Below are 16,277 nucleotides of genomic sequence, written 5' to 3'. Positions count from 1 at the left end.
TTGCCAGTGTTGGTAGACTCCGGCAGGCCTGATATGCGGACATTATTTTGCCTAGACCTCGCTTCCTGGTCCTCCACCTTGGCACGTAGGCCCTCCAGCGTTTTCTCTAGGCCGCCGCACACTTTCAATGTGGTTCTGGAGTCGTCTTCCACTTTAGAGATCCTCTGCTCTGCCTCCACAATCCGCTCGTCAAGCTTTTCTATCTTCGCCGCCATATTGTCCACTCGTAGCATCACGTTGTCTAGTTTGCTGTTCATCTCCTGTAGGCTTTGTTGAATTGCCCGCAATACTGTCTCCATGCCAGTCCCATCGGTCATCACTTGCTCCCCCTCCGCATCCGAGATAGTCACGTTGTTTTTGACCTGTTTCCTGGTCTCGAATGGAAGTTTTGTCTGTTGTTTATCTGGCTTCCCCGTATTACCGGTGTATGTTGGTGGACTCCGTCTCAGCGCTCCCGGGCTTACCGCTGCTGAAGTGCTTGCAGTAGACAGGTTGCGGCGTGCCGGTGTTCTAGACCCCCACAGGGAGGTATTTTTATTCATCAGACGTCGTATGGGTGTGCATGCCCATTTGTGGTTGCTCAGTATTCGCGTGAGGGTGCCAATGACAGCGCAACCATACACCCCTGCCGCACCCCAGTACGAACTCTCCTGCCTCCAGTTATACCTTTGGTGCTTTCTCTGGATGTTCCGCTAAAGTCTAGGCGCCAGGGTGCCCTTACAGCTGCACCTTCGCAGGCCTCCTCGTACTTCGCTCCCCAACAGTACAGCACCCTTGCGAGCTTTAGTATAATGTTAACTAGTACATCGCTGCTAGTCTCATGGTGTTTATTCTGCTTACGTCTCACTACTGTTCGTTCAGGGCAGGAGTGCCAGCATTCATAATGGTGTCGGTGAACGTCTTCCGACACAGGCAGTTGTCTCAGCCGCACAGCAGGCACCGTTGATAACGCGCCCTACCTCCCTTGATGGTTTGCCGTCAGTGCAGCAGCGGGTCGCTGAGGTCTATGATCCTTTTCGTGCCTTTAGATCGAGGCCTCTTCTCCTCTCGCCATCTCTCCCACTTGCCTTCCGCTCCAGTTGTCTGTCGCTCAGAGACACCCCGCACTCGCCGCGACTCCTGACAGTCTTTTCATGGGCAACCGTCGCTATAGTTTACTTGCGTTCCAGCGCCGCCACCATTTTGTGGTCGCTTGAACGCATCCCGTGTTGTGGCGTTCTCCTTGCCTGCATTCGACCACGGCCGTCTCGCTGTGTTGGTAGGTGGGCAGTACCTCAGTGGTTCGCTCGGCGGGTCAGGGATATTACAGTTCTGGACTTGTAGCTGTCCAAATCACCAGCAGCATCGAGCGTCGGGCGCGGCCATCTTGGAGCTCCGCTCGTCTCCGTGGTGATTTTCGCCGATAAATGCCACAGCTTTCTCTATTTCGGCATTTTCCCGTCAGAAATGTATGGGCTGCTTATTCCGACGTCCAGTTCGAGCATTTTCGTTTCATTGGCGGTGTCTTTAGAGGGTCAAAGGCCGTTATTTCTGCGCCCGTCCGGCGGAGCTGACACACTAGCCAGCCATTCCGCAGTGCGCCCTCTAGCACCCCCCCGACTCCCCTCCTCATAGTTAAATGTAAGATTCCTTATCTGGGAGAATCTAAAGCGTGCAAATGTATATTTAAATGCACAATTCATCAGATAGTATTGATTAAAAAACAGTAATTATATACACACAAAAATATTCTACTCCTTTCAATGACACACTCATCATTTGATGCACGTTCAAACTTCCTCCGAAATTACTTTGTATCGTAGACAAGTGCAGATAGTAATTATTGTGCAGATTATAAATGCATCACAGATGACACACAAAAAAACCCTATAGTAAAATTGCATTCCTTTTAGTTGAGTTAAAGGCAAAGATTTAAAAATTGTTGATCATAAACAAATTCTGCCCTATATTTCAGACAACAGTAAAGTACATGCTCTAAGTGCATGTACTCACTTTTTGTTTTTCAGCATGTTCTTAAAAATCATAATTAAATATTGGCTTGTTGATCATAGCTCTCAGGTTGTAATATGACAAGTTGGCAATTTCACCTCAGGACTCCGAAACAGAAAACAATGAAACTTGTCCAGGTTTGATCTCTTCCCGCTAACCCATAGTGTCCCCCCAAGCTTGATACTCACCCTCATTTTATTCAGTCTATGCATGGTGACGTGGCACTAATAAACTAATGACACACAACCATGTTTCAGAGAGTCACATCATGCCCATACACCATTCAGCGATGGACATTCACCCTTAAGCTGAAACTAAAGGAAGATTGTGTGTCCTCATTAACCAAAGCACTTGCCAAACCTATGTCCAAGCATTGATTGAAAGCGTAATTAATTTTTTTTAGGCATTTTCCCTCTGCCAAATCTCTTGGACCAACCAACGACAGTGTCTTATTTATTGGCACGTGAAGAAAAAGCCTAAAGTGCATGGGTGTATCTTAATGTGCAAAATTAAGCTTTTTCTCCCATGGTCCCGGCTGTTGTGCTTTTACACATCAATGGGGTCAAAGCTGTGCATCACTTGTTACCCGATAACCACTTTGACAATATTAAAGACTGCATGATGTGCTGCAGCCTGCCTGATACCAAGGGGGGTGGAAGAAGTAATATCATTCTAACCTTACAACAAATGAATTGGCTCTTTTTTAGGTCTTGCCTACAGACAGTTTTGTCTGTTGTTTGTAAAGACATGTAATGGGTTTTGGGTCAGCCCCTTAATCTTGGTTGGATGGATTTCTATTTTATCTCATTTCCCTGCTTCTAATTCAATGGTTTTCCTCCATATTATTTGTTTGTGTCACCTCTGGAGTATTTCTTCTTTGTTGTGTTCTGATTGGATGATATTTGTCTTTTCACTGCTTGCACTCTGGGAACTATGGGCCTTATTTATGAAGGACTTGCGCCGCCGGTGCGTCACTTTTAACATGGGAAAAAGTGACGCATCGGCGGCGCAAGTCCTTCATAAATAAGGCCCTATGTTGTCAATTTTCTTCTAGCGCTCCATTGGAGTGCATGTGTTTTCTTGCTATACCCTATTCAATTACTCGCCCACCACTTTTTATTTTAAATATTTAATCCTGTTTAGCCATTGTTCCTGCATTCTCTTCCCTGCTCGTCCCACCGCTTGGCAGCAATGACTTCTTCACCTCGTCTGGCCCTCCTTTAAAACTCCTGACTCTCCATGTAGCAAATGTTATTACTTCGATTTTGGAGTGCCTGGATACTTCCATTTTCAGCCGGGCTGCTTCTTCATAATGTTATGATGGTCTTACCACTCACCTGAAAACCAGGTAGTCAGCAGGGGTGATTATAGGGCCCCAACCCTCTCTGAATATTAACCAGTTTCACTGGTAATTGAAACAGTAATTCTGACAAAATATTCCAAGAGGGAAGGGATTTGGGATGAGAAACAAAAACACAGAGAGAAGAGACACTGCCGTTTCGGCCACCTGGACTTGCCGGGATCTGATGTGCAGAATCATCTTCTTCTACCCATAAAGAAAATCAAGATATGCGTTGTCCTTAGATTCTTACAACAACTTGATATATTATGTGTATATTGTTATTCACAAATAATAATCACCTGTTCACCTTCTACAGTTGTCCATTTACATATCAGAGAGATTAGCTTTCATGGGAATCTCTTAGCACCAGACAATTATTACACATCATGCGAAAATTAACTGTATGGGAGCAACAGAATAGAAACCATGTGCATTTTAGTTAAGAGTTTCCTTTTTGTTACTTTCACTTATTGTATATTATAATAGGCTCACCACCTCACCTTTTGTCATCTGTGCTTGTTTTTTAAAATCTGTCACCAGTTATCATAGAAGCAGACATTGATATCCCATTTATATGCAAAAAGCACTGATACATTAACCTACTCATTAAACACAAGAATGCTACTGGCCGCGCAAGATATGTAGATTACGTTAATGAAGTAAAAAACAGTGATACATTTGTTTCAAGTCTAAAAAACACTAATGTCCTGTTAGCCACGTTGGAAACTTGAACTTAAAACAGTACTAAATACAGAGTGTCCCAAAAGTCTCGAGCAGCTTGTAGAAAATAAAAGTAAACGTGAACATTAAATAAAAGTATCATGCAGACTAAAGGCACCAAGGGCCCGATGTAGGTAGCCCTTTACCGATCGGAATCGGCCGAAAATACCGATTTTCGGCCGTTTCCGATCGGTAAAGGGCTATCGAGATGTAGGGGCACATTTTCGGTAATTTTACCGAATCGTTATCATTACCGAATCGGTAAATTTACAGAATCGGTAATATTTACCGATTCGGTAATGATACCGATTCGGTAAAATTACCGAAAATGCAATGTAGGTAGCCAATGTTCCATCAGCACATGTCTTACAGAATCGGTATTTTACCATGGAATACAAATCCATGGTAAAATACCGATTCCTGTGTACATGCACATCTGTGCATGTACAAATGTGCCATGTGACAGACAGACGTGCCCTTAGGGCATGTCTGTGTGCCACATTGCACACATGCCCGTTTTGGGGGTGCTAGAGGGTGTCAAAGTGACACCCCCTGCACCCTTGTGAATTCTTTAATTAGCGATTCGGTAAATACCGAATCGGTAATGCCTAATCATTCCTATGGGCTTCAAAGCCCATAGGAATGAATGGGCATTACCGATTCGGTATTTACCAAATCGGTAATTAAAGAATTGGTAAGGATTCGGTAACGAATCCAGATGTTGGGACCTACATCCCATTTACCGATTTTGAAATACCGAATCGGTAAAATTCGGTATTTCAAAATCGGTAAATGGGATTTACCTACATCGGGCCCCAAGTCACTCAACACACAATCACAGACTTAGCGGTCTTGCTGTGCTGAATGCCCTCTGTTCCTGAAAGGTGCCGGGCTACCAGGCCTCTTTCAAAAAGGCTGAAGATTCTTAAATACCAATGCGGACTGCTGGGCCTCTGCCTGAAGACTCTCGAGCACCAACGCCGGAAAGCAGAAGGGCCTAGATAAAGGTACTTTTATTTTACCACTTCTTAAATACCGAATTTTACCGATTCGGTATTTAAGAAGTGGTAAAATAGAGGGGGGGATGTAGGTATTACAGAATCGGTAAATACCGAATCGTTAAGATTCTGTATTTACCGATTCTGTAAATACCGATTCGGTAATGCCCATTGATTCCTATGGGCATTGAAGCCCATAGGAATCAATGGGCATTACGGAATCGGTATTTACCGAATCGGTAAATACCGATTTCAGCAAGGGTGCAGGGGGTGTCACTTTGACACCCTCTAGCACCCCAAATACAGGCATGTGTGCCATGTGGCACATGTCTGTCTGTCACATGGCATAGGTGTGCATGCACACATGTGCATGCACACCTGGATTCGGTATTTTACCACCCAATTGGATTGGGTGGTAAAATACCGACTCTTAAGGGCCTGTGGCACTGTAAACTGTGCCACCTACATTTGTAATTACAGAATCGGTATATTTACCGATTCGGTAATTTACCGATTCGGTAATTTTACCGAATCGGTAAATATACAGATTCTGTATTTTTCAGCCCCCTACATCTGAAAACCATAATACTGGTCGGAAACGGCCGAAATCAGCCGTTTCCGACCGGTATTAGGGCTCCTACATCTGGCCCATGATCTTCTTTACACGTCCGTGTCAAAACGAAGTCAAGCACTGCTTTCCAGTAGCATGCCTATTTATAGTGTTCTTGGGCGTTTCCCAAGTGCGTGCTGACAGCGTCCAGAAAGATCGGGAAAAAAACCTGGTTGTCAGGAAGCTGGTTTCCTGACAACCATAAACAAACTCCTATTTGCGCATTGTGCTGAGTGTTTTTAACACTAGAAGGAAATTACACTTTTAGGCAGGATTTCACAAGAAGGTCAGCATGGGCAATAAAGTAAGTTTTAGGCAAAAATATGAAGAATATCACATTAATTCTTTAAGCAGGCAACAGTTCGAAATAAATAGCAACAACCTAAGTCTGTATGCATATTTCATAAATAGCACTTTGAATAATCACATGATTTAACTGATGACCCTGCGGATTCTGACATTTTACGCAAGAAACCGATGTTGTGTGTAAATTCCTGACACATAACATGCTCTTTTGCATTTTCTTTTTATTTACCACTCGATGATAGATATCTGCCACCATGGCAAGGTATGCCCATATGCCAGTATGCTAGACTGCAGTAACATTATGACGCATGTGCACGGATCTGTGATGAGACTTGTCGGTACACATCATTCCTTTTGCTTTGTTTTTGCCAATGCTGGTCAGCATCGGAAAACAAACATTTTTTTTCTCTTTGCCGATTGAGAACTGTAGCACTGTATCAGCAAAAAGCCAATAGGTGTGCTTTGGTTTTAAAAGGCAAGACTTATTGGCTTTGCCAAGTCTTGTTCAAACATACATCCACTTCAAACTGTTCTTGTCGATCTCTCAGGCCACCCACACTGGACTACTTAGCAAACCGATAAGTTTGAATTTCCAGAAGAACCTGCAAAATCTCTAGTTCCTCTTTTTTCAGACTCTAAAGGACCGGATTGCTTGTTGCTTGCAAATAACGTGAGCTGATAACCGACAGATCCACAAGTTACACCCGATTTTCAGTCACACCCCGCATTATGTGGAATTGTCTGCAGTTTGCAAATTATTTCAATTGGTCCATGGATGAGGGAACTATAAATGCCTCCTGGCTTACCTTCTCGCCAATCCCTGAACAAACAATCTATAACATTCTTCTAGCAATCAACCCCTCCAATCACTTCTCTGAGCCCCTTCCTCCTGCCTTATTCAAAATTATAAAAACTTCTATCCTACCACTATGGGCAAAAATTGTAAAGGCCTCTCTGAGACAAGGCTCCATACCGCACTGTCTTAAAATAGGGCAGGTCACACCTATACTAAAGAAATCCGACCCCACCCCATCTGATCTCAACAACTACTGCCCTATATCCAACATCCCCACCTTGGCGAAACTGTTGGAGAAATGTGTAAAAATACAACTATGCAATCATATTGAGAATTTCAAACTCATAGATATTCACCAATCTGGCTTCCGTTAAGGTCACAGCACAGAATCTGCACTCACCCACATAATGGATGATATACTAAAAATGCTTGACCACAACGAAGCATGCCTAATGATACTGCTTGACTTGTCCTCTGCCTTTGATACAGTGAAGCACGACAACCTTTTGTCCCTATTGGAAGGAAGGATGAGCCTCTCGGGCACTGTATTACAATGGTTCTCATCCTTCCTAAATAACAGAACACAAAGATTCAAGATGAAGAACTCACTTTTTCAACCCTCCGTAGTCGCCCTAGGCTTTTCACAGGGCTCTGCCCTATCACCCATCCTCTTAAAGGGGAACACATTGAAATCAGCAAATATTCTATATCACCTGTATGTGGACGACACCGAACTGTATCTGAAAATCTCCACTCCAGAAGACTTCATTTCCCTCAAAACTATTCTACAGAACAAGCAAAACTGGCTCGCTAACAACCACCTCATGCTTAACACCCAAAAAACAGAATTCATTCTCCTCTCCACACCCAATCACATACCTAAGATAGACCTATGGCTGAAACACCTAACCTCTTTTGACTGTGCTCCCCTCATCATTGACTCCGCGAAATCACTAGGAGTCACCTTAGGCAAACATTTGAAGATGAAGACGCACATCACTAATGCCACCAAGGGAGCTAATCACCAAATGAGTATATTAAGAAAACTCAGACCCTTCCTCCCTTAGGCCGACCTAAAAATGGCAGTGCAGGCCCTAGTGCTACCGAGATTAGACTATGGAAGCACCACCCTCTGTGGTCTCCCCAAATACAAGCTAGCTCCGCTGAGGGCATCATTTAATGCTGCGGCTAGATTGGTATCAGGAACTAAAAGAAATAGCCACATTTCTAAAAACCTTGAGAGCTCTTAACTGGCTGCCATAGGAGGCAAGAATAAGCCTAAAGGTTGCCTGCATGACCCATAAAGCACTACATAACAATACACCCAGTTACTTAGCTCTAAAGCTAGAACAATCAGGAGGATGCAGACAATTACGAAGCACGAGTTCTTTACTTCTGAAACCACAATCCTTTCATAAAAAGAGAACTGGTTGCAGAGCGTTCTCAGGGATTGCTCCAAAGATCTGGAACTCCTTACCTCCAGGGGTACGTGGAATCTCGTCGTTTACCGCCTTAAAAAAAGAAGTAAAAATACTCCTAATGAACAAATTCACATCCTAAGACTTCATTCTAGGCAGACATCTAGTCATGTGTCATCTACGGGTCACCTATGTTACCCATTTATTATATACCTGTCTTGTACGTAATGACGAATACCTAATGCCTTACACTACCTCATATTTTTATGTATTATAACTGTATTCTGTAAAGTGCTCTGATACCCTCGTGGGTCAAGTTCACGCTATATAAAACCTTCTAAATAAATAAATAAATGAACACACTTTGCACCTGCAGTTTTGGCATGTTTTACCTGACAAATCATGGGGCAAACTGCTGTGTTGTGTGCTGTTTGCCCTCAACTGTTATTGATTCTCAGGCACAATCTAAAGTTGCATGCAAAATTGAATTAGAAGCCCAAATATGATCTGAGGCTGAGTCAAAAAACAACCAACAAAAATTGCAAATGAAAACTAACCTCCACTCAAGACTATAAACTGCTTTCCCAAACCTCTCCACCTAAGACTTTCCTTCTCCCTACTGCAATTCAAGAAAGTTCTCATGACCGACCTTTCGCCACCTACCTACTAGTTTAGGACTAAAGACCAGATTATGAGTTTGGCAGTCCATAGGTGGAGGCATGGTGGTGGTCGGGGATCACTGCACCAACGGTCCGACCTCTACATTACGAGTACTGCAATCAGATCTCCAGAGGACCGTTGCAACCGCCAGGGATCCGCAATCCCTGGCCGTCTTGCAGTGGTCTGGTGAAGCAATATTTTGGCAGTGCCGCTCCGGCACCACCAAGCATATTATTAGTTTCCCCACCCCCAGCCTTTTAATGGTAATGAGTCTGCCATTAAAAGGCTGGCAGTGGGTAAACAAAGGGGGTCATAGAGAGGCCCCATTGACCCTGTGAATGGGATGCAATCAGGAGGACAACATGTTGTGCACCCCTCTCTGCATTCACCCCCTTTCCTGCATGACATGGACTGCACAGTGTGAAGGAATGACCTTAGGCACTCCAATTGCGGTGGCTTTTCAATAGGCACCGCAATGGGACCACCCCACCGCCCGCATGCCCACCAGACTACGAGGAAACTCTTAATCTGGTGGGCGGAGGCCAGGGCCGGACTGGGAACCAAAACCGGCCGTGGCAAAGTGCTCGGCCGGCCCCCCCACCCCCCAGGGGGTGTTGGGAGTGCCACCGAGCTCTTTGCCGGGGCCGGTTTCCGGACGATTTTGTTACAGGGCCGTTTTTGCAGCAACGCTGCAAAAACGGCCCTGTAACAAAAACGGCCCCCAGTGGCCCAAATCCGGCCCCCACCCTTACGGCGCACCGGGGGATTGCCCGGTGCCCGCAACGGCCAGTCCGAGCCTGGCGGAGGCAGTCGAATTTGGTGGTCTAGAGCAGGGCACTGGAGTGGCAAAATAGTAATCCGGCCCTAAGTGCCCTGCCAAGCCAATTTATGCCACTCCCTTTCTCCCTCTCTTGCTTCACTATTACACATTCCTCTCTCCTGTGTGTGTCTCTTGTATGCATTCTGTGTCCACTTCAAAGAGATACATAGCCCGGTTGATATGTACATCGTCCTACAGTCCTTCAGTGCCAAACCGGGGCTCTACAAATGTCACAAATAAATGAATTTTAAAACAAGCCTTTAGCCAATACCAGTGATCGTTTACTGCCATTACATTTACCACTATTGTTATAAATTATAACAGAGTGCCACAGGTCACCCTTTTGGACCAATGATTTGTTTTGAGTGTTTTTAAACAGGAAGAGCTAACAATACAAACAACCTCTTGAAAGATTTGCAGGTAGAGAAAAAGTTTATCGTCAAATAGTGCATAATTTATAGAGAACGTAGCCTGTGGTTAGAAATTGTTAGTCAGAAGAATGTAAAATTTGTCCACAGTCTAAGAGGGTGTCTTAGAGGAAATGTGAATCTTGCTTTTCGTATCAGAGGCTAACTGGTTACTTCCTTTACCAGAATTGAACGCACAACAGCCATTCATTCCAACTGGTGTCGGTGTTCATCAGTCTACTCAAATAAGTTCCAATGATCAACCTAGACATTCCATTACAAGACTTTGGTGTTCCCTTTAACAAGAGTGTTTACATATTATGGATCATATTCATTAGTTTGATTAAACAATTATTTACAGTTTTGCTGCATGTGAGATATTATTGTTTAAGTAAAGTGTAATCTCTTTTGTGTATTTTTGAAGCGGCTCAAGCGGAGCTAGAATCTTTGAAGAAATTTGCCAAGATTCATGGACACTCAGGGAAACTGGAACACTGGGATTTAGCATTCTGGAACGAAAGACAATATGAAGCTATTTACGGGTAAACATGCGATGCTGGGAGACCCTTTTGTAACTCAGATATTTGCTTTGTTCTCGTGGATTACCCACAGACAGCTCCCAATGATATGATAATTTACACGTCTCATGAAATGCCAGGTACCATGATGTATGTGATGCTTTGAGTGAAAATTAATCTTGATTGCATGCTTGTTTGTGAATCTGATGAGTCCCTTTATATGGAATTTTCCTATAGTAAAGATTCGTGTGAAAAGGAATGTTATTTATATATAGCAATTATATATAGTAAAGGTTCAAAGTCCAGAACGGAAATTTTCAGTTGGTCAAGAGTAAGAAGTAAAAGATCTCTCATGAGCTCTTGAAATGCGAAATAATGTATCTATCAGTATTTCAGAATTCAATCTATGGGATTTTTAATAAAATCTCAGCAAAAGCTACTATTCTGTGATATATACAGGTTTCATTGTCATTTCAAATGACTTGGCTATTTTAAGCGCTGATACTGTACCATTCTATGGAGGAACCTATTAAGGTGTATTCTTAGCTACAAAAAATAAATTGAACCCACCCTTAACTTAAATACATTTTCCTTCTGCAAAGCTTAGATGCCCTTATTATTATAGTGAATGCCTCCCCCAACATATCATTCCACTCATAGGTGGCCATGATGAATAGCTTTTCACTAGAATGCTTGACAAAGTTTTCACTTTGCCACTCACACACTCTAAAACCTCTTTCAAACTAATTCCACTTCCTTTTGGCACCATGCCAGATACGGCTGTGTTGAAAATCATATCATGAATACATTCCTCATCTTTCAAATCATTATATGACCCTGTACCCGCTTACCTTACTTATACCATCCAACCGTCAACTCCCAAGGCCTCTCTGGTCCTATGGTCAAAATTACTTGACCACTGTGTTATGATTCCTATGTCTCCTCATGATTCTGGAGACTACTCATCCTTGCAACACTTTAGGAGAATACTCTGCTATCATTTTTCTTAGAATTGTTCCATCTGGGTTGCTATCTGATGGCCGGCAGGTCCTGGAGCTCGCCAGTGTAGTCTATGGTTCTCAGATGTAAATGAGTTGTAAGTAATTCAGTTCATACTAACATGTAATGTATTATTGTGTTTTAAATGTAAACCTCCTTCACACTTTCTCACACACATTGTTTTTGTATGCCACAATATGTTCAAGTTCTCATGCAACGAGTTTTTATTTTTATCACATGATGAGATTCTCAACCCATCAGTAAAGTAAGTAGTCCTGGCTGACCTGTTCATTTTGGGACTGGCTAAAGACTGATTTACATAAGGTTAGTAATGACAGAGAGGAGCTAAAAATGATGGAAATGAATGAAACAAGAGTAGGTTGCTTCAGTTTTTTTCAAGCACTTCATCCACCTTCATTCTTTGTATTGTCAATACTACCTGCCATTTCCATGGGTTTTAGAGGGCAGTGTTATTCAGTTCTTCTGTCAACTTAAACTTTCCTTATTGAGGAACAGTGCATTCCTAAAATTGTATTATTCACACCACCTAGAGACATTAACAATGAATCATCATTGTCATCATTCATCAAAATTGTTTTTCTGGCCAGACGTGACCGATCCAAGTTCCCCAAATTTTATTTACACGAGAATCCATTCTGGATCTTGTATGTATTGCACAGTGTACAAAACCTCTTACGAATTGCCCACATGATGCCCTCCCCCTCACATTGAACTGATTTAACTCTGGAAAACTGTCTTGGTGCCTAGGTCCCTAATCGTAGGGCCATTACCACGGGTAGGCTGGAGTTATGATTTATACTCAAACCAATTCAGATGCCCTTCATGTAAGGTCATACTTTGATTTCTCTTGTCCTGATAAACACGTGAGATGATGTTAGATCTGAGCACATAACATAATTGGATCAAAAAGTCGACGATTAATACAGGTGTTCAGCATCAAGCATACCCTACATCCTAACCATAAGGACATACACTTAAATCTATTAGCACTATTCTTGGACACCATCGTCAAATCATTTTTGTATTTGTATTTTCTTGGTGACTATGTAATGTCTTGTGGATTTAAATGTTTATATTTGTGACACACTGCACCCATAGTGTATTTTGTACCCTTTTTCTTTTGCTATCTTTGTAAATGTTTAACCTATTTTCCCGTGTGCCATTGTTAGCCCGCATGGTATATGAATATTAATATACCGCATTTTTCTTTAACTATCTTTGGTGTCATGACTTTCTCTATAAATGTATTTTAAGATTCATTATTCTGTTTTGAAGTTTGCCATAGAAGTGGTCCATCCCAACAAAATATTGATTTTCCCAAGTAACATGGTTTGTTGAGTCAGGGACATATTTATGTCAAGGATTTCAGGTAAAAATGTAGCAACTTCACATCTAAAGAGATCCAAGTAAAGACAGGTACAAAACATATGAATTAGATCAGCCTTCAGCCCACGGCATCAAGGGCAGTGTATCCCATCCAACCCCCCCTCCCCATTTAGCAATTTTCTCTGGCGTAAAATATAGATCAAATATCGATTTGTAGTGTTGGGGCTACAAACTAGAGAAGCAAACAGTGTGGTTCAGCTCCAACGACTCAAAAAAGCAAAGATCGTGAGAGCTGAGTCTTTGCTGCCCTTTAACATTGTGTTTCTCCAGATTATCCGATGTCCCGTCACTCCGGCATGTATACAATTGAGTAATTGTTCAGTCTGCCTCACCAAGTAATAGATCTAACAGGGGCACCCCAGAAAACCCAGCAAAACCACCCACCTTCTTCTGCAGAAAATCCCTTACTTGAAGGTATGAAAAAAAATCTTTCGACCCGATATTGATTCTAGCCTGAAGATCTTCAAATGAGGCCAGGTGAAGTCCCTGAAAAAAAAGTCCCTGAGCATAACAAATCCATGCTTCTCCGACCTTAGTATACAAGAACCTTGAAAAATTCCTGGCAACTAACTGCTTGTTTCTCTAGATAGGAGTATACCAGCGATACCTCCACAAACCCAACTTTTTCCACTAGCCGGCCCAGTTTTTAAAAACAGGCATCAGGGTCTTGAACCACATTTTTTTATAGTAACTGGCTCAAATATTTTAACACACATCCCTTGGCGACTCCCCCAATAAGAAACTCATAAATAGATAGAGCATAATCCTCATATCCTTAACCCCTGCATTGTTATCAAACAGTGGGTGCATAGATTGCAAAACAGCAGCTAGATAATACAGTTTATCATTAGGTATCACCCATCCCCCCTCCCTAGGCAAGGTCAAAAACCTACTGGCACTCCTAATTTTGCCACTGGACCAGATAGACCTCGAAATTATGACATTCATTAATTTTAACCAGGAGCTCTCAAATTCAAGAGGAATAGTGCGAAAAAAGTACTACACTTTTGGAAGGAAAAACCTTTTAACTATATTGCATCTACCTATGATCGATAAATGTAGGTTGTCCCAACCTAAAAAATCTTTTTTAGCTCTGCTAATAACTGGAGCCATATTATTCCCAACTATCTTCTCCAATTTCACAGTAATAGTGACCCCCCCAAATCTACTCACCACTAACTGTGTTTTGTTGTTATTTAATAGGAAACCTGATAGTTTATCAAAATCAGTGGCCATATCCTCTGTTAATCGCATAGCCCTGTCGGAGTCTACTGTAACAACAGCTATGTAATCTGCATCATCTAAAGTTTTTGTCGCTCAGCCGTACAGCCTGACTGGTGTAATATCTAGGTGAGCTTCAAGCTTACGGACAAAGGGAACTACATGCATAGTTAACAATAAAGGGGAGCAAGGGTACCCTTGCCTAGTTCCCCTTTCATTTGGAATCAGCCTAGATTCATTCCCCGTCATCTACAGGCAAGCTGCTAGTCTGTGGTACATTGCCTGACTTGCCTTAATAAAAGACCCCCCGAACCCAAACAAGCCCATAGCCTTCGATAGAAAGTCCCAGGAAACCTTGTCAATGTCTTTTCGGCATCCAACAGGGCTACAGCCATGGGCTTGTTTTTGTCCAAGAGAGCAAGCACCCGGTGAACATGATTGGAGGTGCCCTTTTTCTTTCAGAGTTTTATATAGCGCGAACTAGACCCAAACCGAATCGGGTATCAGAGCACTTTACATAGCACCAGTTACGTTACATGAGGACACATATTCATTTTAGGCACGGGGAGATTAAGTGATTTGCCCAGAATCACAGGAGGTTTTAGCGTTGTTACCGAGACTCGAACCCAGTTCCCCAGGTCCGAGGTAGAGCGCCCTAGCCACTAGGCCTTCCTGGGAATGAAGCTATGCTGCTTCGTTGACACTAATCTAGAGATGATACTCCCCAAATAATTAGCCAAAATCTTTGAGTATAATTTTATATCACTATTTAATAGCATGAGTAGCCTCCACGAGCCGGGATTGTTTGTTGCTTTTCCTTTTTTTAAAAAAAAAAACAATAATGCTTGCTAGTGCACAGAAGGCAGGAGAAAGGTGTCTGTTCTTGACCTGAAGAAAGAGCTCCTGAATAAGAGCAAGCAGTGCAGTTAAAATTTTTTATAAAATTCTAAGGGGATTTGATCAGTACCCACCGTCTTCCCTGAGGGAAGATCCTGCAGTGCTTGTTGGATTTCGTCCAAAGAAAAATCTCCTGTGAGGAAATCACGGTCTTCCTAATTAGCCTTTTATAGAACTATTGAGCTAAAAAAATTGTTGCAGATTCTTGTCCCCGACAGGAGTCTGTCGCTTACACAATCTGCAATAATACTTGTGAAAGACTTCCCGTATCCCATCTGGATTGATTACTGTTGTCCCTTGATCATTCAGTATTTCACTGATATACCCTGCCGCCCTCCTTTGTCTGATCCGCACTGGAAGTGTATGCCTAAACTGTTCTTTATAATCATAAGACTCTTATTTCCTAGTCAGAAATGTTACAACTGTTTTTTAGCCGTAATTTTATTCAGTATTGATTTTCTAATCGCAATTTGACGTAGAGTGGGGGATCTATCTATTCTGTTGGACACAGCTGTTATTACCTCTGCCTCTGGTTACTAATTTGCTGGTATAGTCCTCTAATATGAGACTGATACTGCATCTGGCGATTTAAGCTAAACCTCAGAATTTCCCCCTTTGAAAGATCCCAAACCATCCCTATGGAAGCAGCACTCCCTCTGTTTATGTTAAAGAAATTCCAGTATCTATGCTTCCATATGTCTGAAATAGTCTGGGTCCAATAAAAGGCCTTTTCCAAAAGACCAGCTTTAAGTTAAAGCCCCCACAAAGCACTTACCGTGCCAGCCAAAGTGGTAGCTCCGTTGACAAAACGTCAAAAATACCAGCATTGTCTAAAACCGGGGCGTATATTGAGCATAGGGTAAAGGGTCCCATTTGATACCGGCATTCGACTAGCGCCCGCCTCCCATATTTATCGGCGGAACTGCGACCATAAGTTGAAATCCTCTTCCACTCTCCTTCTCTTGGCCCCCTTAGTTCAGGTGGCAGATAAAACTGTGGCTATACAAAGTTTAATCATCACAGTATAACAAACTGCAAACTCCATTGTGAGACCCATCTCTGTCATGTTCATAAAAAACCTTAACAAAGCTAAATTTAAGCGAAAACACCTCCCTTCTGGTATCACTCACAGAAATAAATGATTCTGATCCAATGTTTTTCCCAAAGAT

At 42.6% G+C, this 16,277-nt stretch overlaps 1 protein-coding gene across 1 annotated transcript in view; it reads left to right on the top strand.

Moving 5' to 3' along the window:
* Positions 1-16,277, top strand: part of LOC147684780 (uncharacterized) — a 286,561-nt gene that overhangs the window by 136,009 nt on the left and 134,275 nt on the right. The window contains exon 10 of the mRNA XM_086939730.1: positions 10,491-10,608. Within this exon, the coding sequence (XP_086795856.1) occupies positions 10,491-10,608 (118 nt within the window). The remainder of the gene's footprint in view (positions 1-10,490; positions 10,609-16,277) is intronic.

This window comes from Lissotriton vulgaris, chromosome 10, assembly GCF_964263255.1.
Source record: "Lissotriton vulgaris chromosome 10, aLisVul1.2, whole genome shotgun sequence".
NCBI classification, from domain to species: Eukaryota; Metazoa; Chordata; class Amphibia; order Caudata; family Salamandridae; genus Lissotriton; species Lissotriton vulgaris.
This window is presented reverse-complemented; position numbering and strand designations above follow the sequence as displayed.